Source organism: Peromyscus maniculatus, chromosome 20 (assembly GCF_049852395.1).
Source record: "Peromyscus maniculatus bairdii isolate BWxNUB_F1_BW_parent chromosome 20, HU_Pman_BW_mat_3.1, whole genome shotgun sequence".
Taxonomy (NCBI): Eukaryota; Metazoa; Chordata; class Mammalia; order Rodentia; family Cricetidae; genus Peromyscus; species Peromyscus maniculatus.
In genome coordinates this window covers 36,456,414-36,484,360 of record NC_134871.1, presented here as the reverse complement: position 1 = coordinate 36,484,360, position 27,947 = coordinate 36,456,414, and the positions used below count along the sequence as shown (strand labels likewise).

The 27,947-nt window shown below is 49.3% G+C and overlaps 1 protein-coding gene across 1 annotated transcript in view; it reads right to left on the bottom strand.

Moving 5' to 3' along the window:
- Positions 1-27,947, bottom strand: part of Tg (thyroglobulin) — a 186,485-nt gene that overhangs the window by 10,747 nt on the left and 147,791 nt on the right. Inside the window, exons 42-45 of the mRNA XM_076556000.1 lie at positions 14,750-14,914; positions 13,447-13,614; positions 4,302-4,483; positions 1,151-1,258 (exon numbers count right to left, since the gene is read on the bottom strand). Of these exons, the coding sequence (XP_076412115.1) occupies positions 1,151-1,258; positions 4,302-4,483; positions 13,447-13,614; positions 14,750-14,914 (623 nt within the window). The remainder of the gene's footprint in view (positions 1-1,150; positions 1,259-4,301; positions 4,484-13,446; positions 13,615-14,749; positions 14,915-27,947) is intronic.

Below are 27,947 nucleotides of genomic sequence, written 5' to 3'. Positions count from 1 at the left end.
GTAAGCGTTAAATCCGGGCTGTTTGTAAGGTGCTTTATTAGAGCAGCCTGATTGGCTCAAGATGCCCTCTGTCTCCGAAGCAGGGGCAACTGCCCAAGCTGCCACCCTCCCAAGAGCTCCACGTGTTTCCACGGAGTACTCTGAAAACAGAGCCACCCACCCATCTGGACACACTACCGCTTCTGTTTCACTGAGTGAACAACCACAAGTCCGTGGGACCACATCCTCCAAAGACTCTAAGGCTGAGACCAAGATGCCACTCCTTTCAAGGTCTCATCCAAGGGCTGCGGTGTGAAGTCGACATTCAGATGTTGCTTAATGCAGGCATTTCAGGCCCTGTTAGAATGGGCTTTCCACGTGTAGCCTGGGCCACACAGCCCTCCCCCCCAAACCCTTTCATCCACATCCTCATCCACCTCCTTGCATCCTTTCTGCAGCTCCTCGTTGCCCTTGCCATTTTTCCCCCTACGTGTGCCTCTCATGTCTCTCTCCTTCTTCGTTGCTTTTGTTATTTTTATTACCAGGTGCTTGGACCTCTTCTGGAAGTAAGGATGCTCGAGATATTGGGGTAAGCAGAAACCTTTCATCTGGACTTGGCAGCTCATGCCTCCTATCCCAGTGCTTGAGAGACTGAAGTAGGAGTCCTGAGGAGAGTCCGTGGCCCACCTGGACTACATCGTGAGTTCTAGGCCAGCCTGAGCTACAGAGTAAGGAAATATGAAGCCAAATAAACAGAAAAACAAATAAAACAAGAAACGCTTGATGCCATGGAAGGTCATTTCTTAAGTACTTAGTTCTCAGAGACATAAAAACACCTAGGATACTAGCAGATGCAGAGGCTCTCTCCAGCCCAGGAGACAGAGTAACTCAAGCCAGAGCTCCATGTTCTCCATGGCGGATGGACCGTCATATACTTTGTATTCCATTCTCCTAGGCAGAAACACCATGGAATAAGGTACCCATTGACTACTGCCTCATTTTCAGCCAACAGAGCCAAGCATTCGTGGTCAAGCCCTGTCCCATGTCCCAGAGGCATGGCTCGTGCCTCATCCTGCCTTCCTTCTCTTCTTTATGGATCACAGTGGTGACAGGGACCCTTGCCAGGGAGCCTTCTCTGTCTACACTTGTTATAGCCTCATAATCACCTTACCTGCCATGGCCATAGCTTTCAGGCACGTGGTACATGAAGACGTTTCCACGGGTTCTCCTTGCCCAGAGGCTGGCCATGTTGACCATGGGACAGATGATAAAGTAGTCTCTGGGGGAAAGGACAGAGAAGGGAGTTCAGTTACAGAGCTCTGGGGGAGAGGGCTGTGGCAGGCAAGTGTTTCCCACAGGCAGGCAGGCCATGCCCACCCAGCCCATCCTCCCAAAGATCCCCTGCCCAGGCCTACAGGGGTGCTTTCCAGTTCCCCAGTGGCCACACTGGTAGATCGCTGCTCTGGTTTCTGGCAGGCTGCAGTCTGAAATGTGTCCATGGTGATGGGTCTCACAGGTCAAGGGGTCTCCGGTGGGTCTGAACCTCTTTCCAGAACATCAGCATCACTTAAGGATTTGCCAGAAAAACATGCTAGGAAGCCCAGTGGATGAGTGCAACATGAATAAGTGTACCTCTGAACAGAAGGCAGACTCCTCAAACACACTGCATGAATAAGATACTCTTAGTTGTAGGGCTTTGAGCTAGGACTGAATTTGCCAAACCTCAAACCCCAGGCAACGTTCAGCAATGCCTGGAGACAGTTTTACTTGTTGTAACAGAGATTAGAAAGTTTCTCCAGGCCTCTGCTCACAAAAGCTCCAAGCAAAGCCTCCGTCAGTCCAAATGGTCAGAGGGAGGCAGTGCAAAACCTGCCGAGGCGATGGAGATCCGTGGTGATTCCTCATTCGGGTGATTTGAACCAACTTAACAAGCTCCACTTGTAGCACTGGGCTCTGTATGTGTGGACAAGCAGGCCCTGTGCCTCAAGATTGGGTCAAACCCGGGGATCAGGTAGATCATGTTGGCCTTGGCTCTGGGGCTTTGAATCCTAACTGCACTATTGGTAAGATGAGACATCCAGGGGTTCTTTGTCCTCTGTAGTCTCCCAGATGAGAAGTTTGGCCTGGGACCCTGTCTTGCAGAGACTTTGCATTGCTGGGGGCTAAGGACATCCTGGGATCTTGTCACCCTTTCCCTGGTCATGGAGTTGGTAACGTTTGGTGATTGTTGATAAAGCTGAAGCTTTACAGGTGGGGCTCCAAGGTGGGGCTAGTGAAGGGGTCTTTTTCAGAGGGAAGATATGGGCAGCTGGGCTTCACCCTGTAAACAGCACAGGATGCGACTGGACCTTCCAGAAAAAGGCTCATGCTTGCTGCCCCAGGGACAGACACTTCCTGGAGACTGGAGGCAGAGAGGCTGAAGGAGCTTGTAGCCTAAGTTGTCCAGGAGGAAATGAGGGCTCGAGCTGTGGGCGTTGGAGCTCACCAGTGGACTTTTCCTAGATTTTAGCTCTTATCCAGGAAATAAGTTACCTTTAAGGCCAGAAAATGACCTTGAAGTAAGGACCCAATTTTGTCTAAGCTCATCAGCTATTGAAATCTGGAGTAGCCCCCAAATCGATTGTGAAGCCACTCAGAGTGAGGGACTGTGCGTCTGTGGGTTCTTATGGTCCGTCTAGGTCTGTCTCCAAAGTTAGTGATGGGTTTCTTGGTTTAGGGTAGAGCTCTTCACCAAGAGGCATGCAAAGGCTTTCTAGGCTCCAGAGTCCAAGCAGACTAATAATATTAGCTTTTACCTACCCACCTGTTGTCTATCATACTGATTTCATAGGTTTCCAAAGGTCTGGGGAAAACTTAATTGGATGATTCTCATCTGTTGTGATTGGCTGGAACTGCTCATAACAAGCAGATGCCCCACAGTTCTACTGCTGCAGACTGCCACAGCCTCTCAGGTGGAGAGGCCACACAGGACCTCCAGCCCATACTTCCTGACAGCCAAGGTCAGTGAGAGCATTGAGATGGAGCTTTGATGCTGGCCCTGTCCCCACAGCTTAGAGCAAAGGCAAGTGTGCTCCTTCTGGAGGGAGAGGAACACATATGGCATGCTGATGCCTCTGGGCCCAGCTTTCCCCTGGAGGGATCCCTGTGGGGGAAACCAGAACATAGATCACCACCCCTGCCAAACTACCTCTAAGGTGATTTGAGAGCTGGGGGCCACATGCCCAGGGCCTCTGAAGGAAGAGGGCTACAGTCTGTTTGTCCCTTGATTCTTACTCCAAATGGGCTCTTACTTGCTCAAAAAATAATGTTTGGTGACTGGGGAGTTGGCTCCGTTGGTCCAGTGCTTTATCTCACAGGCATGAGTACGAAAGTTCGAGCCCCAGATCTATGTAAAAATGCTAGGCGTGATGGTCCATTACTGTAATTCCAGCTCTGGGGAGATAGACAGCAGGATCTCTAGGGCTCACTGGCCAGTTGGTCTGTCCTAATTGGTGAGCACTAGACCAATGAGAGACCCTGTCTCAAAGGAGGTGGGTGGCATTCCTGAGGATGACACTCAGCATGATCCTCTGGCCTCCACATACAGACATACATATATATACATACAAAGGTATGTACACCTTCACTCACACATGTACCTGCATACACACATGAGCATGCATTAAAAAAGAAAGTTGTGTTTGGTGCCAGTGAATTATTGATACATGGGGGACAATGTGATGCTGTGATGGAGAAATGTTAGGGACAGTAGAGAGTTGGGGATGCAGTCTTTAGTTTTCTTGGGGTAGAGACAAGGTATGCTTCTCAAGAAAGAAGCCTGAGCAATGAGTGGGGACGAGGGGGCTGTATCAACAGTGGGAAACAGCACCCCAAGGAAAAGACTCACATGGGCATTGAGAACTCCCATGGGCTCATCCTGCTTGGGTAAGGACAGAAACTTCCTGGTAGGTTTCCATTCCCACACACTGAGTGGAGGCCAGCCACACATGGAGTTGACTACAGAGCGATGGACATGTCTGCACCTTTGGGTCTCATCCTGCCACCCTTCCACATGGTCTGAGGCCCATCAGGTAGACTTCCACATGGTCTGAGGCCCATCAGGTAGACTTCCACATGGTCTGAGGCCCATCAGGGGTGTCTACTTCATGGTGGATTGAGAGAAGGGTACTACGGACATCCCGAGCGTCAAGTCCCAGGTCCCCAATGCCCCCGTCAAGATCCGAGAAACCTCCGAACCGTCATCCATAGTAGACAGAAGAACTGCATCCCACATGAACTGGTGTATTGAGTGGCCCCGACTGGCTTGGTGGGGCCAGGCTTACCGGGTGGCATTCTCCAGTGCCCGGGAGAAGGAGGCATAGTCGTCTGTGGAGTGTTCCAGGGAGTAATACCAGACAGCGGCCGTGAGGATGCGAGCATCTGAGTCCTCCCCACCCAGTGAGTTCTGCAGTGCCTGGTAAAAGGCTGTTTTGCTGTCGGCTCGGCCTTGGCTCTCCTCAAATTGCTTTGAAAAGTGGGAGGGAGGAAGGGAAGAAAAAGACCAAATTTCCCAATCATATCCTAAAAAGTACAGTGTGTCCTTCAAACGTTATTCTAGAATCTTCTCTCTGAGAAGCATCAAAACACAACATTAATCTTGTTCCAGCTCCACCCACTTTTTACTGTGTGACCTTAAGCAAGTGGCTCTACCTCTCTGTGCCTTCCCTTTGCCAGTCTGAAAATGGGCATGCCTTCCCCTAGTGTAAGAAGAAGACATGAAGCAAATCCTATTTAGTATGGTCCATCTTAGTCCTGATGGCTGTTTGATACTGGGCCACATGCATACTTCTTTCTGGTTTTATCTGGCTAGGTTTAGCTGGCTTGTGCCTCGCTGTGGTCTGATGTAAGACAGTTCGTTCCATTCCAAGTACTGCCCTGGTCATTCAAAATATGAACAGATAGCGTTGCCATAAGAACACACTCCTTCCCTGGGCCAACTTCTGCCTGGCCTGGGAAGTGTCTGGGACAATAAGGTCACGCTCTCTGTCTGTTAGGCTATGTCCCAGTGGGTGGAAACAGGGACACGTGAGTGGATGTCCAGAGCCTCACAGTGCAGGCTTTGCATGGGCAAGGGTGCATGGATGAGGCTGGGGCCAGACCTGCTTTAGGAAAGACAGTCAAGGAGGGCTGCACTGCCGGGCTGAGGGGCTGCCTCGCTGCTCAGGAGCAACAGTCACTCCTTCCGCTCTCAGCGTCCCTGCCCCGCCCTTGCCTGGCAGCTGGCTACACCGTGGGGTGGGGAACAACTCAGCTCCTACCTTCTGGTCTCACTTTTCTCCTTTCTGGAGATGAAGGGCAGAAGATGCAGGTCTGGGGGTGAGGCCAAGATGCCTGATCCCCGGACAGGCTCAGGGTGCATATACGTTTCCAGGTTTCCAGGAGCTTCTCTACACCATGAGCCCACGTGTTACCAGGCCCTGGTGTGTTTACACTGCTCTACAAATAGCTACTCCAAACTCCTCTAAGTACAGGGATCAATCCAGGATCAGGACACAAGGAGCCATGTATTAGTGAGCTAACAGGCATATTCCCCCCCTGGAGGACAAGAGCCTGGCCTGCCCACCTGAGGGATGACTGATTAAAGACATGTCCCAGTCACATAGCTCTGGCCCCTGGAGACAGAGAGGAGGAACATAGGGGCTAGCATGCAAAAGGGCCATGTTTCTCTAATCTTAACATACATTTTAGAAATAAATTTGGAATGCATCACTATCTGCTAGGCACGGCTTGTGAGTACATGGGCATCCCCGGCATAAACAGCTTCCAAATATCACTGGACATGATCGGAGACCAAGGTCACAATAAAGAGGTTTGTGTAAGAGCACGCAAATACACTCCAGCCTCATCCCCATATCCACATTCTCTAACAGACCTCTCCACCCTGCCACGGGAAAAAAAAAAAAAAAAAAAAAAAACGCTCCATATGAATATCATGCGTGCACTTTGCTTTTACCATTGCTACCTGGGGGTTACCATTCATTTACTGCAGACTAATGATATTAGCTTTTACCTACCCACCTGTTGTTTATCATACTGATTTCCTAAGTTTCCAACGGCCTGGGGAGAACTGAATTGGATGATTCTCATCTGTGGCGACTACCTGGAATTGCTCATAACAAAAGGGCTACTAAGGCCATCCTGCACTACCTGTCACTCACAGCTTGGGGTTAAGCATTTCTCGAGCACTTCACCAAAGTGTTCCAGGAGCCCAGCTGCTGGATGTGGCATCACCCTATTCCTGAAATTACAGTCCAGACCAGGGGTGTCTGTACCTTCTTAGGGCCATTATACAGAGAACCAGCATGGGCTGGTATTGAGCTCAGGCCTATCATGGGGGCAGTCAGTCCTTCCTCAGCACTAACTTAACCATGACCCAGAGTTACACCGTAAACACAGGACTACATAACATGGAAGGAAGGTGACCCATGGATGCATGGCCCAGATGGTGACAAGAACCCTGAATTGGGAATCAGTGTGAGGGTCTGAGTCTAAAGCTGCTTTTTGAAGAATGATTTCACCTCTTCTGATCCCGACATCTTTAAACCGTAAAGCACGGTGTGGTCCAGCTCTAGGTTGCTTCTGGGAAGATTAGGGCAGCTAGGGAGCCATCTGTAGTATCCCGTGGCAAATTTATGTCTGTTTGTGCTGTAGGTCAAGAGCAGCTAAGAGGCTCCAGCAGAAGGATCTGCTTGGAGCCAGCAGCTCAAGCTTGGTTCCCATTTCTCTGCATTCCCTGGTGCTATGACTTTGGCTTGTCCTGTAACCTCTCCAGTCCTCATGTGCAGACTGGAGTTAACTGAAGTCTAGGCTACAGGGTTATCTTTAGAGGTTGGAATGGCAGTCTGAAGCACCCTGTTCAAACTCTGGCATTGGTCACTTAATAAAAGAGGCAAATTTGTACTAGCTCTCAGACTTACTAGCTTCAATGAGCAAACTAGAGGAGAAGCCCTAAAGGCCCCAAACCACTTTACTACAGGATGAAAAAAGCCCTGAGTGTCTGACTTCATGGAACAAGGCTCCTCTCTTGCTTTTATTCCTATCTTTATTTCTTTAGGTGGATGCTATGAATATTTGAAGGGCTGTGCACACATTAATGGCTGAACTATTGTAGATGTCAAACTCCCTGGTCTGTTGGCCCAGCTCCCAGTCCTCAGCAAAGGTACTGATGAGCAAGGGGTGGGGGAAACCCCTACGGCCATTTCTCGTCTCTAGGTGTTTCGCAATGTTCCTGCACTGATGAAGAAACGGAGGTTAGGGAAAGACTCAGTTCTGTACAGCTACTTCCTAACATGGGGGAGCCCCAGAGATGTGCAAGTGCCAGGAACGTTGTGTCCCACCAGTCATGCTCAGGAGTACTGTACACACTGAAGGCAGTGGCTCTCCCTCACTGATGTAAAGAGGAGACACTCGACCTACCTTGACTGCAGAGGATCAGGAGATCCTCTGCAATTAGAGAGGTCCAAATCTACTTCCAGACCAAGCCTCAGGTCTCCTATCCAGATCTTCCCCCCCACCCCTGACCCCCTGCTTGCTGGAAGCTGCCAGCCATGCATAGCTAATGCATGTCCCATTCATCTCTTTTCTCTGTGCATACTCTTGCTTACCCAGGGGTGGCTTCTTCCTGCCATGCTTTCACTCTAAGGAGGTGGACCAGATCCATTCTCTGATCATACACACAGGTTCCACCTGCTTCCTCCTGCCTCCTACCCCATCCTGCACTGTGCCTCACATGTCAGGTCTCCTGAGGCTTACCTGCCTCCTCACCTACCCAGCTTCTACTCCAGTCCAAGGCAGATGCAGCATGCCACACTGTTCTGTGGGCACGGGCTGCTCTATACTCATGAAGAAGGCCCTTAATCTCTATCCATTTGCACCCTGGCTCCTCACTGTTAGGCCGCTGCAGGTCTGAGGAGTAAGAGAGCACAGCAGAATCCCTACAGGAAAACTCGGAGGGCATCAGAGCTTGTCTGGGTTCAGGTGCCTCATAGTTCACTAGAACAATGATTCTCAACCTTCTTCATGCTGCAGTCGTTTAATACAAGTCCTCATGTTGTGGTGACCCCCAACCATAAAATTACTTTCACTGCTACTTCATAACTCTAAATTTGCTATTGTTATGAATCATAATGTAAATATCTGTGTTTTCCAATGGTCTTAGGTGACCCCCAAGAAAGAGCCATTTGACCCCAGAGGTGTTATGGCCCACAGGTTGAGAACCACTTTTCTAGAACTTCTAGGGACCTTTTGTCTGCTTGGTGAACAAAAATTGAAGACTGGACTATTGCTGGCTAGGAATTCAGGATTCTACATGAGGTGACATGAGTGGCCATGGGACAGAGTATGAGAGTATGGTTGGGTTGGAAAGTTTCACAAACGACCGTCCTGGCAGGGTCCCTGTGTGTGTCATGGACAGGGTGGCTTCAGGAAGCAGAGAGGCATGTCCTCTGCTCAACCTTCTTGCCCTTCATTTGGCTGACTGCCATTTATCCAGAGCTCCAGAGTCCATGCAGTGCAGCCCTGTGGACTGTCATCTGGATCTCTCCTGATCTCACAGCTATCTTATCTGCCAATCAAGCTGCATGAAAATCAAGGTCCTGGACGAGGAGCTCTTTGCATGTCTACGGCACCACAGTCTGGTCTCTACCTCCTCCATTACCCAACCTTCACTAAGGTCTGGATGGGCCACTAGAATGCTTGTGTTTTTATTTTGTAAGGGGTGTGTCAATACCATCATTTACTGCTTAAACATACACTGAGATCTCACACTACTGCTCTCCTTCTCACTTCTTCCTCTGCTCCCTCTACTGCTTTTCAGGTTCCCAGGACATAATCTTCCTGGGTCTGGCAGACAGGCCATTCCCATTCTGGCTTCTGTATCTCTGCTTACCCTCAGATGTCACTGTTTCATGGCTGTTTCCTTCTCCCATGCAGGTCTCAACCCCAAGGACACCTCTGATAGGCTGTCCCTGTCCTCCTAAAGTGTATCTCCCTTTCTACTGTTTCCTTTGGTGTCCTCTGGCTCTGTTTTCTCCAGGCTTCTCTTAAGACCTGAAATCCTTAGTGCTTATGCATCATTGTTTCTTATTTCTGTGAGCTCTGCAAGTCAGGGTCTCTAACTGCATGCTCAGAACTTTCTCCCAAATCCCAGAAGACCCCAGTACACAGAGTCATAGGTGAAACCCTGGGGGTGCTTATATAAGTCACTTGTGAACCATTGTTCACTACTTACCTTACTAGAGAGCTAAGAGCCAATGGCCAACTTTCTATCAGATGTAGCAGGATCAGGGCCAAGTATGCCAAGTGTTTGCTACATGTTCAGAGACCCACAAAATATTCTCCTATTAGCTTCTTTTGAAATGATAAGAGAAAAATATGACGACGATGCTTTGGTGACAGTATAATAGAATTTCTAGCTTGTTTGGCACTCATCTTTACATTAAAAGTTATAAAATATTGTATATTTAGGGTTAGGTCCACATGTCTCACTTTTAGGGAGAGCCTCCAAAGGATTAGACATGAGGAGACATGGGTGTCAGGCTCTGAGGGTGTGGGTCTCAGTGGGGATGGAAGGCTCACAGATGGTTAGGAAGGACATCCTGGAGCTGGAGCCCCACAGAGTGCCTCCCTGGTGAGAGCCGTCTCCATTCTTAGACGTGCAGAAGGCAGACAGGGCTCACTGTGCTGCTTGGAAGCTACAATATCCTCAGCTCCGACTGGCTAAGCAACTTGCCTAAACCACGTGGTCAAAACCAGGACTCACGACCCATTATCCTAATTCACACCCCGTGTCTGCCTAGGTCCAGACCTAGCATGGGGATTTGGGGTGGTGGCACCTCTTTCCAAGAAATCTCTCTCACATACACACACGGAGGATTCCTGCATCCGCCTATTACTATGAGCTGCCACCGAGGATTTGATACTGCTGCACTGGGGCTCATGCCAGCGACTTGGCTGCCAGGTGCAGCTTTCCAACTCTCAGACAGCCCCCCTTCACAGGCCCCCACTGCACCTGCTCCTGAATGAGGCCAACTCCCAGCCAAGCCCAGGGCACGCCGGCTACACTAAGCTTTGGATTTTTTTTCTTGCCTTCCTCATAGATGCTTGGAGGGGAAACAGAACTGCGCATCTTGGAACAAGTCTGCTTCTGCTAATGCAAATGTAGTCTTGGTTAATGCAGACAGACTGTCAACTTCAGCAGTCAGGAGGAGAAGGAGGAAGCAGGGATAATTCCCCATCTCAGAAACCAATGAAGAATTTCAATAGAAGGCTTCGACTTCGGAAATAAGATCTTTCTGAGCAAACGGAGGCTTTCCATCTTCCCAGGCATCTGTGTGGTCCCCATGCTCTGCAGGTATGTCTCTGGGTGTCATGAGGGCTCCTTGCATGGACCATGGTGGCCTGGGTGGCAGAGGTAAGAGTCTTTTGATGAAGCCCTACCCACTCATCCTTTTTGGTCTGAGGGTATTTGGTAGTCTCTGTTAAAGGGATAGCTGGTCCTAAGGGCTGAATGAGGGCTAGGAGGCACCTATCCTCCCCTGGACTGTGTGTGTTTATGGGCTGGGCTCCAGCTGGCATTTCTGCAGACTGCTATGAGGAGAGAATGTGTGTGCCTGTTTTAGTATGTACATGTACCTTTGCAGTGATTTGGAAAACTGGCCGGAGGTCAGATGGTTCAGCGGCTATAAGTCCTTTTGTATGTCTTCTTGGGTCCAGTGCCATTAACCATTTTAGTAAAGAATTAAGCATAAAAATATCTAACATGTATTCAGGTCCAACTATTTTCTGGACAGTGGAGTATGTCTGAGTCCTCTGGGACTATTCAGCAGGATCTCTATGAATAATCTCCCAATTTACAGATAGGGAAACTAAGTCTCAGGTTCTGGGGAAATGTAAATGCTCCCGCCTACAGACAAAAGACATCTAGGACTTTCCCGCTCTTCTGCTGACAGAAGGCTGAGGGAGGGAGGGAGTTCTGGTCAGTCTTTGCTCATTTGTCACCCAGCTGGCAGTGCAGCTCTGGGCAATGGACCCCACCCTACCTCTTGTCTTCAGGGACATGGTGCCCACCTCTCTACACAGCAAGCACATAACCATTCAAAGACGTTTGCCATGTTGATTCTCTATGTTCTGATCTGACCATCACCTTTCAGAGGGCAGGATACAGCTGGTAGTGAGGTCCACCATAACTGGCCCTGCTTCTGGCACACTGTAAGGGACGGGTCCAAGTTCAGTGGCACAGCAAACGGGTACTGATGTTTGATACTCATGCTATGCACCTGCTCAGCTAGAAGTAGTGATTTTCCAGGTTTAGGGTCTCAGAAGTGACCCCCAGATGAAACGAGGAGGCCCGTGAAGCCTGAGGACATTCTAGGAGAAGGGGCAGCATATGTCACACCCCTAAACATAGCTAAGTAACAGCGAAGACATGGAACTGCTCTGGCTGTGCAAGGTGACCAGGAAGGGCACAGCAAGGAGGAAATTTAGATCCCATCAAACAAGTTTTGGGGGGGAGGGTCACTGTCAGGATACAGCTCTGACTGCTGGGGAGGGGCTTGGCTGGCTCCAAGTGACCTGGCTTGCAAAAGGCTTGTAGACTGAGAGAAAATGAGGTGAATCTGCTCTGCTAAGCCTGAGAATGGGGGTACACTGGGAGGGCTGTGGTGGGTATGTGAGTTTGAGTGAGGACAGAGGTGGCCCCAGCCGTCCACTGTGAATTAAAGATGAGGAGCTGTAGGCATCTAAGTGGAGATGTTCAGCAGTCTCTTGGCTCTGGCAGCAGTCTGAGGTCAAGCAGGGTGGCGGTGAGGTGGGGGCTGCTGAATGGACAGCCAGGCTAGAGGTGTATGCTTCCTGCTCATAAGGGACTGGTATAGAGAGCCGAACTCTGGCTTCCCATCAACCACTGCTTCCTCCATCCCTATCCTCTAGGCAGGCAGTGAGTGCCCAGGTGTGCTCAGGAGACACAAGGTCCTAAGACTACACACAAGAGCTCAGTGAGACAGAAATGGGTGACCAATGAACAGTGAGTGTACCAGGGTCTAGCTCCCTGTGGGGCGGGGCATGGACATGCGCACTGGCTTCCTTGCTCTGGCCACCTCCAGGGCATACCTTCCCAGCAGAGTGGGCTTAGCAGTGAGCGTCCTGCTATATGCCTCCCTGTTCCCTTGTGAGTGAACAAAGGGAACTTTGCCCTGAATACCTTGGATAACTCAAGGAGAACCAAAATACAGCATCGAGGAAGGATTCTGGCCCTGTAGTCTGTCAGCAGTGACAGGAAGTTCCCCAAACGCCACTGGGATGGTGCTAGGGAGGGTGAGTCCTAGGCAGCCGCACAGCCAAGCAGCCTTCCTATGATTGGCTAGCGTAATCAAGACTTACGACCTGGGCTATGCTTTGACCCATCACAGTCCAAATGTACCAGGAGGCGGCTGCTTCCATCACTAGCTGGGGAACTTCTGCTGAGAGGTGGTGCAGGAAGCACCTGCCAGGGTGGCCCTCCCCCCTCCCCCTACCATGCTCCCTGTCTTAGATGAACCCTAAGCTGAGACTCTGAAAGCAGTTCTTCCTTTCTTTCATGACAGGGAGAAGGGATGAGGGTTCAGCATGTTTCCAGAGCTAGCATCATGAAGACAGGGTCTCCTGACCACAGATCCCGTGTCCTCTCTCACAAGGCAGCATTGTGTGTGATATTGCAAGGAAATGGTTATATCCCATGTAACTCATCATGTGGAGAGGGCAGCAAGGGAGATTAAACCATTCTGTTTTATACTTCCCGAGGCAGTCGATGTTAACTGCTTGGTGTATCTGTCCACGCCATGATCCTTTCATGTAGAAATACACAAATACGTACATTTACATACATGCACATACTCGCTTCTTAAACAAGAGTGCTAACTCAACTCCATGTTTCTCTACATTTTTGTTTTCTACTTAGCAGCCCATCAAAGGCATCCCTCAAGCCAGCAGAGAGATCAGGCTCATGTTCTTAACAGCTGCATAATATTTAGCAGTTAGAGTGTATCTTAATTTAGCCAACCATTTCCCTGTCAAGGGACATCTGGATTTCTTCCCAGTTTTATTTTTGCTACATTAATTAATGCTGTCATAAACGTCCTTATACACACATTGTGGAAGAGCGGTGTTTGTGCTCGTGGCATGGTGCCCCTGAGGCTGGGAACACCCGGTCAGCTTCTGCCCTAAGCTCTTCACAGTGATTGATTCGCAGCTGCAATTTGTGGGCATATCTGTATTAGTCACCTCTTGTAAATGTCTTAGTTCTGAACCCAGCTTCCGCCATGATTATCTCCAGGCTTCTGTAGCCTTGACTAACAGTCCTCTGTCAGCCAGAGAAGTAAGTCAGTCAGTGGTTCTTGACCTAGTATGCCAGCAGAAGGCTGCCCGGGCCCCTCCCTGCCTCCCTTCACCTACCTTCACAGCCTTTGCCCTGTTGATTAACCCATCATCTTGAGAACCCCCTATGAGTAGATCCACCTTCACTGGCAGAGGCCTCTTCAACGCTCTGGCTGGAACTTCGCGTAGGTACTGGCCATCGACTACAGGGCCCCAGTAGTGGAAAGGGCCACTAACAGCCAGGAGCTGCAGGGTGAGGAAGAAGGCCATTACTTGTATTTTACTTCTACATTTTTACATTACATGCATTTTACTTTACTTTTTAAAAATGGGACAATCCTAGTCTTGGCTGTGTAGCTGAAGCTGACATTTGTAGCCAAGAGCTAATGGTTCTCAACAGGGATAGAGACCAAAAAGGTCTCCATGAAGGGAACTCTGCAAGATGGAACCGTGTTCATCTCCACCTCCAGAACCCCATAACTTTGCTTCCAAGTATCTGTCTATTATATAACCATTAGATTGCTTTGCTTAGTGGGCTCTTCACCATGAATGCCTATGCTCCAAATCCAGTGAGCTCTAATGGAAAACAAGGGTAAAATGATCAGGACAACAGGCAAGCAGGACACTCTGTGCCAATGCCAGTGACTGGGCATCAAATCCCCCCTCAGCAATGCTGGGCCCCCAGGGGACCCTCCCGGAGCGTCTCTGCTGAAGTAATAAGAGGTTTATAAGAGGAACAGGAAGAAAGGGAAGGCCTTAAAGAAAAGTCTCTAATGGGTGATACTAGCCATCACAGCCCACATAGGTGAGGCTGAGGACAAGACTTGCTCCAACAGGTCTCAGGGTCTAGACTCATTCTTATGAGGATACGAGGATCAAGCCTGCTCATGTCTCCTTTACCAGTGTCAGGGGCAGCCAGAGACCCAGACCAAGAGCAGTGTCTTTAGAGGTAGAAAGGGATAACCAGCTGTTTGTCTAAAGAGCTGTGTCTTTAGAGGTAGAAAGGGATGCCCAGCTGTTTGTCTAAGGGGCTGTGACCTGACATTGTGCCTCTATGGTCCGAGAATGGGGTGTACCCCTTCTCCAGTGCTATTTCATTTCATCTGTCAACTCTAGGTTTCCATCATAGTTCCCACTTTGTACATAAGACATCCAAATGATAGAGAAACTTGTCTTTTATCAGTAGCCTTGTGTGTTCTGTCACAGCCTGCAGCTCCTACATGGACTGGGACTCAGGAGACAAGTTTATCTTTAGTTGGTCATCCACTGGATGGGTAGCTTGGTGGCAAGGGTCATCACATCTCCTTGTTAGGCCTTGGCCTTCCATTTGTAAAGACAAAAGATTGTTCCCTCCCCAACCTGCATGCACACCGGTGCCCACCTTGGTCTGAGCATCATTGAGGATGTTGGCAGGCTTCTGGCGGAGGCAGGACACCACTTCTTGGATGGACGAGGTAGGGCATCCAACCTCCTTTGCCAAGGCCACAGCTTGCTGTTGGGCCCTGTCTGGGCTGATGACTGCAGCTGGGGACAGTGAGGAGCCTCCCTGGAAAAAAGAACAGGGGTTGGGCTGACAGTTTGTGCAGCCTTGGCTGCTGCTTAGGCTGGGGACCCTCAGGCCTTAGCGGCGGAGTTCTATACCCTTGTCCAGATGCAGACATCTGGGATCCTTGGAGATCCAATATGCGTGATGTCAGGGTTGACCAATGTGTAGCAGCGTGCTGTGTGAAAAACTTGGTTTTTCTTATCTGTTAAGTGAGGGGGCCGGATGGGTTCATCTCTAGTCTCACTGTGAAGTGGAAGAAGTATATGGAAGCAAAGGATGATGGTTCTGAACAGGGACCAGAAAGGCTTCTGGTAAAAGAACTCTGCAGGATACAACTGCATCTACCTCCATCCCCAGGGAGTTCCTTAAGCAGCAAGGTTTCTCAACTCTAAGATGTAGCTGAATATGAAAATAGATCTACCCCCTCCCCCACAGAAGATCCCATCATGCCAGGTAACAGATGAGATATCCAAGGTATAGAGAAGTGGGTGCCTGATCAGACTTGCAACTAGACAGGGAGAGCCTAGAGCTCAGAGATCTTGGCAACGAACGTCTGCAGGCTACTTAGCATGAGTGTGTGTCCTGAACACACAAGTGGCCAGCTCCTCAGAGAAGCTCATTGCTAATAAGAGGCACATCTGGGACCTGAGCTCGATGGTCAAGCACTCAGTCACTGTGAGTCAGACTCTCACACATACCTGAAGGCTCTTAAGGGGAGAGTGCTGTTCCTATTCTATATTGATATCTAGTTGTTAGGTCCTTGGAGGGACCTGTGACCAGAGCCTGAGGCCAGGCCAGTTAGTTAGTGAGGAACTAACTCATCTGAGAAATGGGAAAGTACACTGGGTGAGTAGGAGGAAGACTATAAACCCAGTAGCTATATATAGACTGATGACCCTTTTCAACAACTCTGAGCTATACAGATAAGGCCAGAGAGCCCGGGCTGCAGACCCGAGATAGTGTGAGACAGCATAAGGGGGCTCTGTCTTTTACTGTGTTTTATATACTAAACTCCGCCAGCTGGTACCTCCGGCAAGATGTGCAAAACAGACTGCTCTGAGCTTCAGCATCTACAAACAAAAGAGAATCCACCAGGTTCCTCATGAGAATCAACAACAGTGCAGGTCAAACATGCAGCCAGCCAGGACTGGGAATGCAGTGTGACCTTGGCAATGCACCACAGTGGGTGACTTATTTTGAGTGTGAGTTTTACACTCTCAATTTATTTCTGTAACATCAAGTGGCCAGTTTTTTTTTTTTTTCTGAGAAACTACTTGATATGTTCTTGTAACAGAATGGCACTTGCACTGGAGGTATTCATGCTGCAGCTCCATGTTCTGCACTGCAAAGTGTAGGGGTGGGAGGTGGTGTCAAGTGGACCCCACTTTGCCTATAGGAATGCCTGAGGACATGAGGATTTCAGGGTGGGCCTCTGATGTTCAGTATTTTTGCCGGCTATAAATAGCTGGGGTTCTTGATATGGGGAGGAAGTGGGTAAAGGCGTGGGCTACTGACACTGCAAGATAGCTTCGAGAACTTTCCTCTCCCTTCTTGTTGTAACCAATCCTTCTGAAGGAAACCTTGTTCTTGGTGGAAAAATCAGCAGTTAAACAAGTTGCCCTCATTGGGGGTGAGGGGCGCATTTGTTAGGACTTAGAAGTGGTGGTCCTTGATGAGCAGAGCCTGGAAAAAAAGCCTGAGCTTAGAGGGAAAGGGACCAGGCTGGAACTCCAACTCTGCCACTCTGGTGGAGTCATCCTGAAATTGTGACTTTGGTGTGCCCCAAGAGGACTCCCTCTCAGACCTTCCTGCCTTGAAGAAGTCGTTAGCTCACAAGCCAACAGAGGCACATTTTGTGTGTGTGTGTGTGTGTGTGTGTGTGTGTGTGTGTGTGTGTGTGTGTGTGAGAGAGAGAGAGAGAGACAGAGACAGAGACAGAGACAGAGAGACAGAGAGAGGGAGGGAGAGACAGACAGACAGACAGACAGAGAGGAGAGAGAGAGAGAGAGAGAGAGAGAGAGAGAGAGAGAGAGAGAGAGAGAGAGAGAGAGAATCTTGCTGCCCAGGTATGCCCTGATGGCCCCGCCTTAGGGTTCAATGTTCTTATTCAGGAAGGGAGTCCCTGAGAAGTCTGCTCTATTTCTTTCCTAGAATCTCACACTTCTGAATTCTCCACTGTTCATCACCTCTCCTGTATCCTCACTGTGAGGTAGGAAATCCTCAGGGGAGAGGAAGGTGGGAAACCCACAGCCACCTCCTCAACAGTGAGCACCCAGGCTTGCATGGACTGAGGCAGCCTCAGCTTAGGGACAGACAATAAACGCAAGAGTCCAGTGGCATTAACTGTGCTCCATTTTCAGAACAACCCATGAATCCTGATTCTGGGGATGCCAGGCAGCGGGCAGAAGGGAAGCTGTGCACCTCATGCCTCACAGCTGGGGAGGGACAGACATGAGGTGCATCCCAGGCAGCCACCCACCATTCCACACTCTACCCGCTATGCCTTAGCAGGCCTGTGTCTGTGGCCGCTGGTGTTGGTCCCTGCCTGTCTCTGTGAGAGGGTGGGGCTGACACCCACTAGGAAGGCCCTGGCTGTAGAAACAGACAGTCTGAGGTTTTGGTTTCAGTACTGCCTGTTGTCTTGTAAGTTCCCCTGTCTTCTCATGGAAGGGGGTCAACGGTTCCAAAGAAGATGCAAGACAGTGATGCAAGAGACCCCACACCGGTAATCGGCACTCAGTGACAGTGAACGCTGATTAGCATCGGGAATGGTGTTAACCGTTGGTGTCCTTCCCGCCATGCCATGAGTTATTCCAGCCCCAATGCACTGCAGTACCCTGAGGAGCACCCAAACCCCCAGCTCCCACTGGGTTATGAACTACAGTGACTCCAACCACTCAGCTACTTAAGAGGGATCAACCTAAGTGTATTTGACTCTGTCTAATTTTTATGTAGAGTCTTACGCCCTGAGTCCTCAAGCTGTGGCCAGACACATAGTTTTTCAATGTATGGACTGTGCTCAGCAGTCTATGCATCAGAGTGACCTCAAGCAAGACCTCTATGATTGGGGTCAGGAAAGAGCCTAGGATTCTTACGCACTGAGAACTCTAAGGAGGGGTTGTGGGGCACCTGCATGCTTGGAGAACTCTGCAGAAGAGAGGCAGGACTTGAGAGGACTTTGATGAGAGGAAATGAGTGTCAGGGGGGACTGGCTGGTCTCTGGGGGAGTAGAAAGGATGCCAGGTAGGTTGGGGATATCGAAGACAACAGCTGTGGTCTCTAGACTCCAGCATCCCTGTAAAGAGATATATATGTTTTAAAGGAAGGAGCCAGCATACAGAAGGATGGGGATGTAGGTGGGCTTTCTTGGAGGAGGAGAGGAATATGCATAGAAGATGCTGAGAAATAAGGTCAGGGGACAGTCAATCACAAGCAGGTGAGAGACGTCACCTTGACACAAGCCCTAGGGTGCAGGTCATGCTTCTATAGCTATGGGAAGCCCAAGGGGGCCTTTGAACAGAGTATTGTTAAGTATTTAGGAATATCACTGCCTCCATCTGTTCACGGTCAGGCTGAAATGGCTTGAGCACACAGCAAGCAGGCCCTTGAGCAATGACTGAATACGAGTGCCTCCAGAATGTGGGCTGCTGAGGGCAGGGAAGTGAAGTGATTTTTCCATCACTGGCTAGATGAACATACGTTCATCACCCTTTTCCTATAGATATGTATGACCGAAGTGAACTGGGCCAAAGGGTAGGAGGCAGCTTGACTGATCCCTTCATTGTTGGAGGAGCTAGAGGGAGCATCTGAGGGAGAAACATCTGAATCAGGAGCCCAGCCCAGGCTGTGGTCCAGGGATTCTGGATGGAGAGCAGAACCAGGGTGTGTGTTCACTGCTCTGTACCCTTCCTTTTCTGGAAATGCATTCAAGTCTGAGCCTGCCACTGAGTCCCATGGACATTGGAATCCGAGCATGCTTCTGAGAGGCAAGGAGTTCCTAGAGACAGTTCTGGAAACTTCAGCATAGAGACTTTAAAAAAATGGTTTCTATCCAAGCATGTGCTCATGTTCTCTTGCATGCCCTTAGCCTGGAGTAATTTCTTTGTTTGTTACCTGAGACCGTGAGTCTCACTGAAGTCTGTAGCACAGTTCTGGCAGACCTTAACATGAGTGATGACAACGGATAACACAACTTTTATCTTGAAACTATACCGTAGGGAGTCACGGCTCACTTCTCTTTTCTTCTTCACTGGAAGCAGTGGTTCTTGGTTTTAGTTAGCAGAGGCTATGGAACTTGGGTAGGAAGAGCCAAGGTGTGGCTTGCTCTTGCTCAGTGTCCTTGGGCTGTCAGATGGGAGTGGTCTACTTTATCCATTCTAACAGGAATTAAGTGGTAACTTGTGCAAGCCACAACCAAGGGGTGGGTGCTTTTGGTAGATAGAATGTGAAGGTGACTGAGTGTGCATACACTTATAGGGAAAGTGAAAGGCATTCAGCCTTCATAAGTGGCCTCTTAAGAGCTGAGGCTCTTAATTTATGTTTCTATCCTGTGATCTCTACAACAACCCTCTACACGTTAGCAAACTTCCCACCCCGACGCCCTGATTTTACAGATTGAGAGACCACAGTCCAGAATGTGGAGGTGAGGTGTATGAGATCTCAAGGCTGGTAACAACAGCCAAGACTATAAAGCTTAACTTCCCCCATGCTCTACCACCGCCCTCTGGGAACAGCCCCAGCCTAGCACAGCACATCACGAATTCTCAGTCTCCACTCATGAGTGGCTGGCTGGTGGCAGTCAATAAGGAAGCTGCTTACAGGGTTGGTCAGAGAGCAAGATGGTATGAGACCTTTCTTCCCCTTAATGGGTCGGGAGTGCCTGATGGAGGCTGGTTTCACCGAGGGCTCTGAAAAGGAGGTGTCATGTCTGCAGACTAGGAAGGCCACAGGTACACAACATCGTCCTCTGAAATCTCTTGGCAAATGTTTAAAACTTCATTGCATTCTGCTCGGTACAAACCCATCAGCTATGGAGCCTGTTCTAAATACCCTAGACTTTGCTTAGATGAGGAATACAGATTACTTATTTTGATGCTTTTCTGTATATGCCCCCACTTCATCCCTAACATTTCTGTAGACGGAGGAAGAGTCTCAAAGAGGTTTAGTAGCTTGCTGGTACCCAGTAGAAGAGGCTGAGATCCAAGTCTTCTGATTCCAGTGTGCTTTTCCATGACAACACACTGCCCCAGTAGATGGCAGAATCAAGGTAAGATTCATAGGCAGTCTGTTCTGACTTTTCATCCCTATTACCTGGCCTGGGTGACTGGATTGCATGGGTATTTCAACTCTGCTGGTTCCTAGAGCCCTCTATCCATGCATAATGAGCCAGCTGTGGACTTTCACCAGCTCCTTACAGTTTCAAGAACAGCCTCATGGTCCCCTTGAATTGCCATTGCAGTTGCAAATAGAAAAGCATTTAGATCATATTTAAAAGCTGATTCCACACTATAGTTTGATCCTTGCCTTGGGGACATCAGTCACCAGTACTTGTCACAGGAGCAAATCAACAAGTACACGGTATGTTAAGGCCACTGAAGGACAATTCACAGGGAAATGAGTGGTGAGATGGAACAAAAAAACCCAGGGGAGAAGGGTCTGGGTGAGGGGACAGGCTCCAACAACAGACCTCACGGACCCAGTGTCCCCTTCCTGGACGCTACATTGGAAGTAGACAGGACTAGTCTGGGCTTTGCCCCTCTGCAATGGGATGTCCATCTATCATGTCTTCTCCACATCTCAGACTTGACAAAACACTTTTTGTCACTTGTCACATCTGCCATGTTTAATAGGCTCTACCACTGTCAGAAACCATTTAAGTACATGGTAGTTAAAAATGACTGACTTCCCAGAACAAGTTGTCACACTTGGAAAGTTCCACTTTAATGATAGGTGAGGTGGAGTTTGCACTCTGTTGAAAAAGGGACTTAAGGTACAGTCCCAGAGCCTGTCCCTACTAAAGAGTACTTCCTCCACATACATGGGCCTGCACTGCCCTTCACAGCTGACTTCAGAATCAGGAGTTGCAAAGGGTCCTTCCTGCTTCTCTCTGTCACTCATTCCTGAGTCCATCCATCCAGGAGGTCCAGCAGTCCCTGGGACTATGGAGAGAAAGTGACAGCTGGGTCCATGGGTGGCAGGGGCAGGACTGAGCTGCAATTTAACACTTTCTGTCATTGTTGGCTTTGTAATACTTTTCTAGGAAGGCCTAGATACATGTCATCCATGGGTGGCTTTATAGGAGACACACATTTTCCTAGCTTTGTAGTTGGAATCTGAGATCTGGTTGTCCATCTCTTGACTAGAAGACCATGACTCAAGACTCAAGACCTTACCTGCCCTAGAAAGCATATGTGTGCAGGATAGTTCAATGGGACAGTAGACCTTGGAAATATAGAAGAACAAGCCGGGAGCCTCTTGGGACAGTCTACAACAGTGATGACCCGTCCAAGAGACTGGAGGTGACTCTGGACAGAGAGGCAAGAGCTAACTAGCTTGGGTGGAGGCACTATACTGCTCTAACAGGGGTTTCTACATATTACAGGAGAAGGAATGAATTTGAGGGAGGCTATCTCTTCATTCCTGAGGGCCAACTGTCTGCTGACTCATTGAATTGCAGCCTGTGGCTCTAGCTTCCGGTGCCTGTTTGGAACCTCCTGTCCCCATAGTTTGTGTCTACAGATGGGTTTGGCACTTCCCTGGCAGAGCCCACTTCCTCATCTCATGGTCTGAGCCCAGCCACCACCAGGATGAGGACACTGAGAGCCTCTGAGCTGTCCACTCAAGCAGCTCCTTACTTCAAATGCTACCTTGGGTCCTCCCAGAGTCTCTTGCTAAGGTTCTGATGTACTTCTACAAGAAGGACATGCACACTTCTGCACCTCCACATTGGCTCCATCCTTAGAGTCTATTTCCTATCATGCCCTTCAAATCTGTCAAATGAAAGCAAGCATAAATTATTGTTATTTTGAAGAGATGTAGGAAGATTAGTTGGAAAATGGGCTTTCAGGTTGGGGCCTCTTGCAAAATTCTGCTCCGTACAGCACTTAGCTTCTTTCTTTAGGTAACAGTTTCCTCATCTGTAAAGTGGGTATGTAGCAATGTCACAGAAGAGGCACGGAGAGCATGGGGTATCAGGTCATCAGCTCAAGTTCAAGTCCAGCACTCACTGATCAGCTAGACAACCTTAGGAAAGCTACTTGAAGTTCCCCGGCTTCAGTTTTCTTGGATTTAAAGTAAGGATGAGAACAATACCTTCCTTATAAATTTGTTAGTAGGCATTTTTGAAGCAGCATGAAAGGGCTTATGTGTATCAAGTTTCTAGTAAATAGTGCCAACGTTGCCAGATAATCTAAGCAATGTTTTATAGAGTTCTCATGAGATCAAATGAAATCACAAATATGAAAAGACAGGATAGCCCATAAAATACTTTCCATATAAATGTCCACTAAACTTATTGATACGCAAACTAGAATTTTAAAGCAGTGGAATAGTCTCTAGGCCAATGGTTCTCAAACTGTGAGTTGTGACTCCCTGTGGGGATTGAACAACCCTTTCACAGGGGTCACCTAAAACCATCGGAAAACACAGATATTGACATTGCAGATCACAACAGTAGCAAAATTACAGTTATGAAGTAGCAATGAAAATAATTTTATGTTTGGGGGGGTCACCACAACATGAAGAACTGTATTAAAAGGTCACAGCGTTGGAAAGGTTGAGAACCACTGCTCTAGCATAATGGAGGCATTTAGGACTGGAGTTTTCATCTCAGTTGAGGCTATTTCCACAGCCTCCCACAGCTGGTGCGATTAGTCATGGATCACTGAATGCTGAGCTGACCCTGACTGATGATTTTACACCGAGCCAGTTGACGGTAACTGGGTGGCAGTGACTTACATGACATCAAGGCCAACTTTGAGCTTGCTCTTCTTCTGACAATAGAATCTTGTCATGAGGAAGTGGAACATGAAGACCCGTGAAGGCATCATGGGAGAGCATGAGGTGGGGTTTCAAAAAACACCTTCTGTGCCATTCAGAGCACCCAGAGGTGGCTGGCCAGTTACTTTGGGGTGGCTGCTCATGAGATGAGGGTGCTGCGGCAGAGTGGCAGACAAAGTTGGGACAGAGGCCGGAAGCTGAGCACAGTGGCTTTATCACCAGCCAGGCAGCCAGATGTTTCCAGATCCCAGTACAGGTCTTTGCTGCTGCTTGGAGTGGCTCCATTATGGGACTAATTCCAGCAGCTTCGGCACAAAGATGCTCCAGGGAATCCGAGTCAGCACGACATGATTAAGGCCTCAAGATCTTTGGAGATCTGGGGGAAGGCAGCTTCTCTTCACTTTTCTCTCTCTAAAACTAGCTCCCTCAGTCTCCCACCCCCGTGCCTCCCTGTGAGCATCTGCTTGCTCTGGCCACATGGGGCACGGAAGCTGTGCCACACTGACTGCATGCACATGTCCCAGGCCTGCAGAGACAGAGACTGGTCTTGTGAGAAACCCTGGAAAAATGCCTTCTGTGGGGCCCAGCAACCCTCAGCACTCCCCCACCCTGAATGCCCGTCTCATGGGAAGGCATTGTAATAGCTTTGTTCTTAAGCAGAGCTCAGAGGATCTCGGCGCCTTCCCTGAAGACATAGGGATGGGTGAAATGTAAGATTTCGGAAAAAAAAAAAAAAATTCAAGACTCCTGTTTAGAAACAATCCATTTCCTCCTTGGTGTTTTCATCTCCTGAATGGGATACCCAAAGGTAACCACCGAAGCACTGAATAAAAATTCTAGAGTATATATTTATCAGTATCTTTTAAGAAATGTCATTCTTTCCAGTTTCCATGTGTATAGGTACATATTAGCCAAGTTACCTATGGAAACAGTCTGTGACTGACTGACTACCGTGAGAGATCACTCCCAGGTTTTTGCTGTGGGTGCATGATCCAAAGTTAAGGCGTGACTAATCAAACAGTAAGGGAATACTGGAGAAAAGAGGGGAGCTAGGGGGACACCCCCACCTAAGGGTTCTGCTCTGTTGATGGTGGCAGGCAGGTCAGCGAACCACTTGACCCCGGACAGGTAGAGATTACTCTCACAATTGTTGAGCTACAGACAGACACCACCAGGCCTGCCATCCTTCACCCTGTCTAATGTCCCATGGCATGATCCACGAGGCCCTGATGAGTAGCTGTGAAAGGCCCAGGACAATAGGAACAGAAACAGTGTGGGAGGAAGACAGTGATGGGCTTCCTTATTAACCTGCTCCAGTAGCTTTGAGAGGGACAGAGAATGAGTAAAAGAGGCAAGATGACTGCCAGTGGCCAGGACTGACGTCACCATCAACTTCAGATAAGACAGAACTGAAGTCATCCCACAAGAAAAAGGAATCGAGAAAGAGGTACAGGGAACACATTCCATGAGCCCGTCAAGTGTCTAGCTGTGCCAAATTCTCCCACTTTTGATGATCCCCTGAACACCAGACCTCGGTCAATGTCAGTCACCGAAGCCTTGCCAGATGCTTCTTCTAGGGTCCCTGTGCACCAGAAACCCCACCACGCTGCCCTGTTCTGGTTTACTCCTGTCCCCTGTTCCACTCAAGGTTAGCCCCAAGAGTATGGAGCAAGCGCCAGCCTTGTCTCCCCATACATAGCTCTGCCCGGTGCTAGCCCACAGAGGCGCCATCACAAGAATTTCAACAGGTAAGCGTCTGAGTTGGATCTAAGAAAGGTGGTGGCTTGCAAACGAGCACATCTAAAAGTTAGTAAATTACCCTTACAGGGCTGAGAACCACGCAGGCTCTGGAGGCACAGAGTGGGTTTAGTGGAGCAAGGTCAGAAGAGCAGAGCTCTAATGGGTCGGGGTACTTGTGCAACCCTCCTGAGCAGAGAAGGGCGTGGGGCAGAGCTTCTACTTCTTCCTTTTGTGGAGGAGCTGTAGGGCCAGGAGGCTTCCTGCGGAGACCGTGCCTGATGACACAGCCAGGTTCTACTGTAGTGGGTGAACTCAGGCCTCCCCACAGGCCACTTCTCCAACTCTAAGTCAATCCCAAAGCAGGACTCTCACCTCCTGAGAAATGGTGCAGGCTCTCTGTCCCTCCATGGGAAAGGCAGGGTAAAGTGCAATAAATACAAATGCTCCCGCCACCGTCGCCTTTCTTCATTCATTTAGTGGATACTTGTGGGCCATCTCTTCGGGGCATGTACAGTGGCTCTATGTTAGACTCACTGCCTTTGGTGCCCACATATAAGACTCATTTTGGTTTTTCCAAGAGTCCACCAAAAAAGGGGGGGGGGCTTTGATGATTTTATGTCACATTAAGAAATGTATGTATATTTCCCTATGGGTCTCCATGAGCAAGAAGTATTAGTATTAGGCTCTGTGAGAGACCTGGAAATCTGCACAAGGTCATATAGTCACTCTTTAGCTATCTGGACTCCATTTCTTGACATTGACTCCTTCCTATGTTGCGAAAACAACTCCCAGGTGTATCCAAGAGGGAGTTTTCACTTCTGGTTGGGGGAGCTCTGAGATACACAGGGACCAGATGAGCTCTGGGTAGCCCAGGGATGCCACATCTGCAGGAGGCAGGGTGTCCACACAGGCAGGAAAGGCATCTATGTGCTTTTGAACAGCTTAACCAAGTACACTGTTACCTGATTCTTTCTACATAAGGGATGCTTACTGGCTCCAAAGCTTGGCTTCCCCATCATCTATTCTTCTCAATATCTATGCAGAAAGAAAGAAAATAAAACCTAACCTCCCCAGACTTGGGATCTGCTGATAACCCCACACCCCTGACATGCAATGTCCAACTGCCTTACAATGTATCTCTTCCTGAGCCTGCAGCCTCCAGGAGAACCAAAGCTGGAGAGATGAGCTTTGAGTTTTTCCAGTTAGGCTGCCGGCTCCACTTGGGGACTGTGGCAGCTGACTCCTGACAGGCATCTTGTCACTGTAGCATGGGTAGAAACCACACTGTCCCACTTCATTGAGTGATCCTTGGCTCACTCATGGCTAACAGTCTGGTGTCCCCCCATGGCTGTTTATCTGGGCACTGCTAGCTAATTAATTTGTGAAGCCCTCTGGAAATCTGACACAGATGGTCCTGAGTGCCTTTGTGGACCCTCAGTTGTGACCTCTTGAGAGGAGGTGCTGTTTGCCAGCACAGCTCAGCCAGGCTGACTCCACACTTAGTTCGAGGCTGCTGGAAGGCTATCTCCTGTCTTTTGCTTTTGTGCTGACTCCATGCATTAATGACCTTGAATGAAAACCCCACGGTAAAGACGAAATCCAGCCTCATCCTGCAGTGTGTTGCAGAACTGGCCCCAGGACTCTTCTGGGTTCTTCTCCAGGTTCCCTCCCTACTTACTTCCACTTTTCTGTAGAAGCACTTTCTTCTCTGTGAACCCCTCAATCTAGTTTGTCCTGGGGCTATCGAACCCCTGGGGTAATAATCCAATGACCCCGACATATACCTTGTCCCCCCCCCACCACCACCACTACCACCACCACCTGTGGACACTGTCCAGTGCCCACTGTGTCTCCTTTAGAGCTGCCCTGTAATTGTGAGCTGTTCTCTAGGTCTCCGATGGCTTTAATAAGGGGAGCTCTGGGAAGGCAGGACTTCCATGCATTCAACATCATGGCTGAATCCTAGTGACTGGATGGAGCTCTGCTCATCCATTGTAACCAAACCGATACCAGGAACAGGAATGCACTCATTCAAGCCTGAGGGTTTCTGCATACATGCTAAAGAGTTGTCACCTCACCCCTGCCTTCTGAGTGTCCCCCTCCCTCCAAAACTCTGTCACTCCTCAGTGTGCATGTGGGGGAAAGCCCCGCTTCAGCTGATTCCACTTGCTTGCTCTTCCCCACTCTAGGCCACTTCCACCAAGTTCTTTTACACCATCTGCTTGCACCCTCCCAGCATGCTCTGCCCGGAGCTGGCTTCTCACAAGCCAGCTGAGTCTGTCTAGTACACAGCACTGCTAAATTTAGATGCTGCCCCACTGTTTGTCATTTATCTTTGCAAAGGACACCCAGTGAGGTTTCTAAATGACTGTCTTGAGTTTCTACATTGGCCTTGCTGGGTGGGGTCCTTGGGCCATAGGCCTCAGACTCTACTCTGGCTCTGTAGGGACTAGCTGGGGACTGAGGGAGAGCATTGAATTCTCTGAGGAGTTTTCCACTTTGGGAATGGGAACGGCAGAGAGTGGCTTGCAGGAAGGTCCTCCTGGCACTGCCATCGGCCATTTTCTGATCAGAAGTAGGCTTCCCTCCCACCTACCGGCATGCCCATAGGTTTCCTTGCTGCAGACTCACACACTATCAACCTATATATAGTGCACATATAACAACATATTATTTAAAGACACATGCATATTCTAATTCCAAACCATGGGAAAAATTGAAAGAGTGGAATGCACACACATCCACTGTCATTGGCGTCCTCATGGAAGTTACGTCACTCCACCTCTCCTCTCCCTGCTCCCTTGAGTGTATTTGTTTTAGTGAACTGTTTCAGAATGATACTTTCCACCATGTATGTCAGCACACATGTGTTGCCCAGGAACTAGACCCTTCTTCCACAAGACTGTCCCTTATCACGGTGTCCTAGAGCACTGAAGGGTGTGGATGTCCCGTCCATTTCACAGATGAGAACATGGAAGCCTCCAGTGGTTAAAATGACTTGCTCAGGGCAACACAGTTGCTTCCCGTTCTTTCTCCTTCAATCTGGGATCCCTCACGGATCGCACCTTGCTCCAACCTGCCATCACTCCCTTCTCTGTGTTAAGCTCTATCGCAAGAGACTTTTAATTTCCCCTGGCAGTACCACGGCAGGGGTGGGTTTTGTGCCCAGGGATGCTGCTGGGCAGTTCTGCTGTGCGCGGGAGCAGTTGTCCACTGTCTTAGGTCTCTGGCCACTGAAGCCAGCCTATGGCAGACCTTCAGCTTCAGGGGTTGCTCTGGGCCCCTTCTGCTGTGA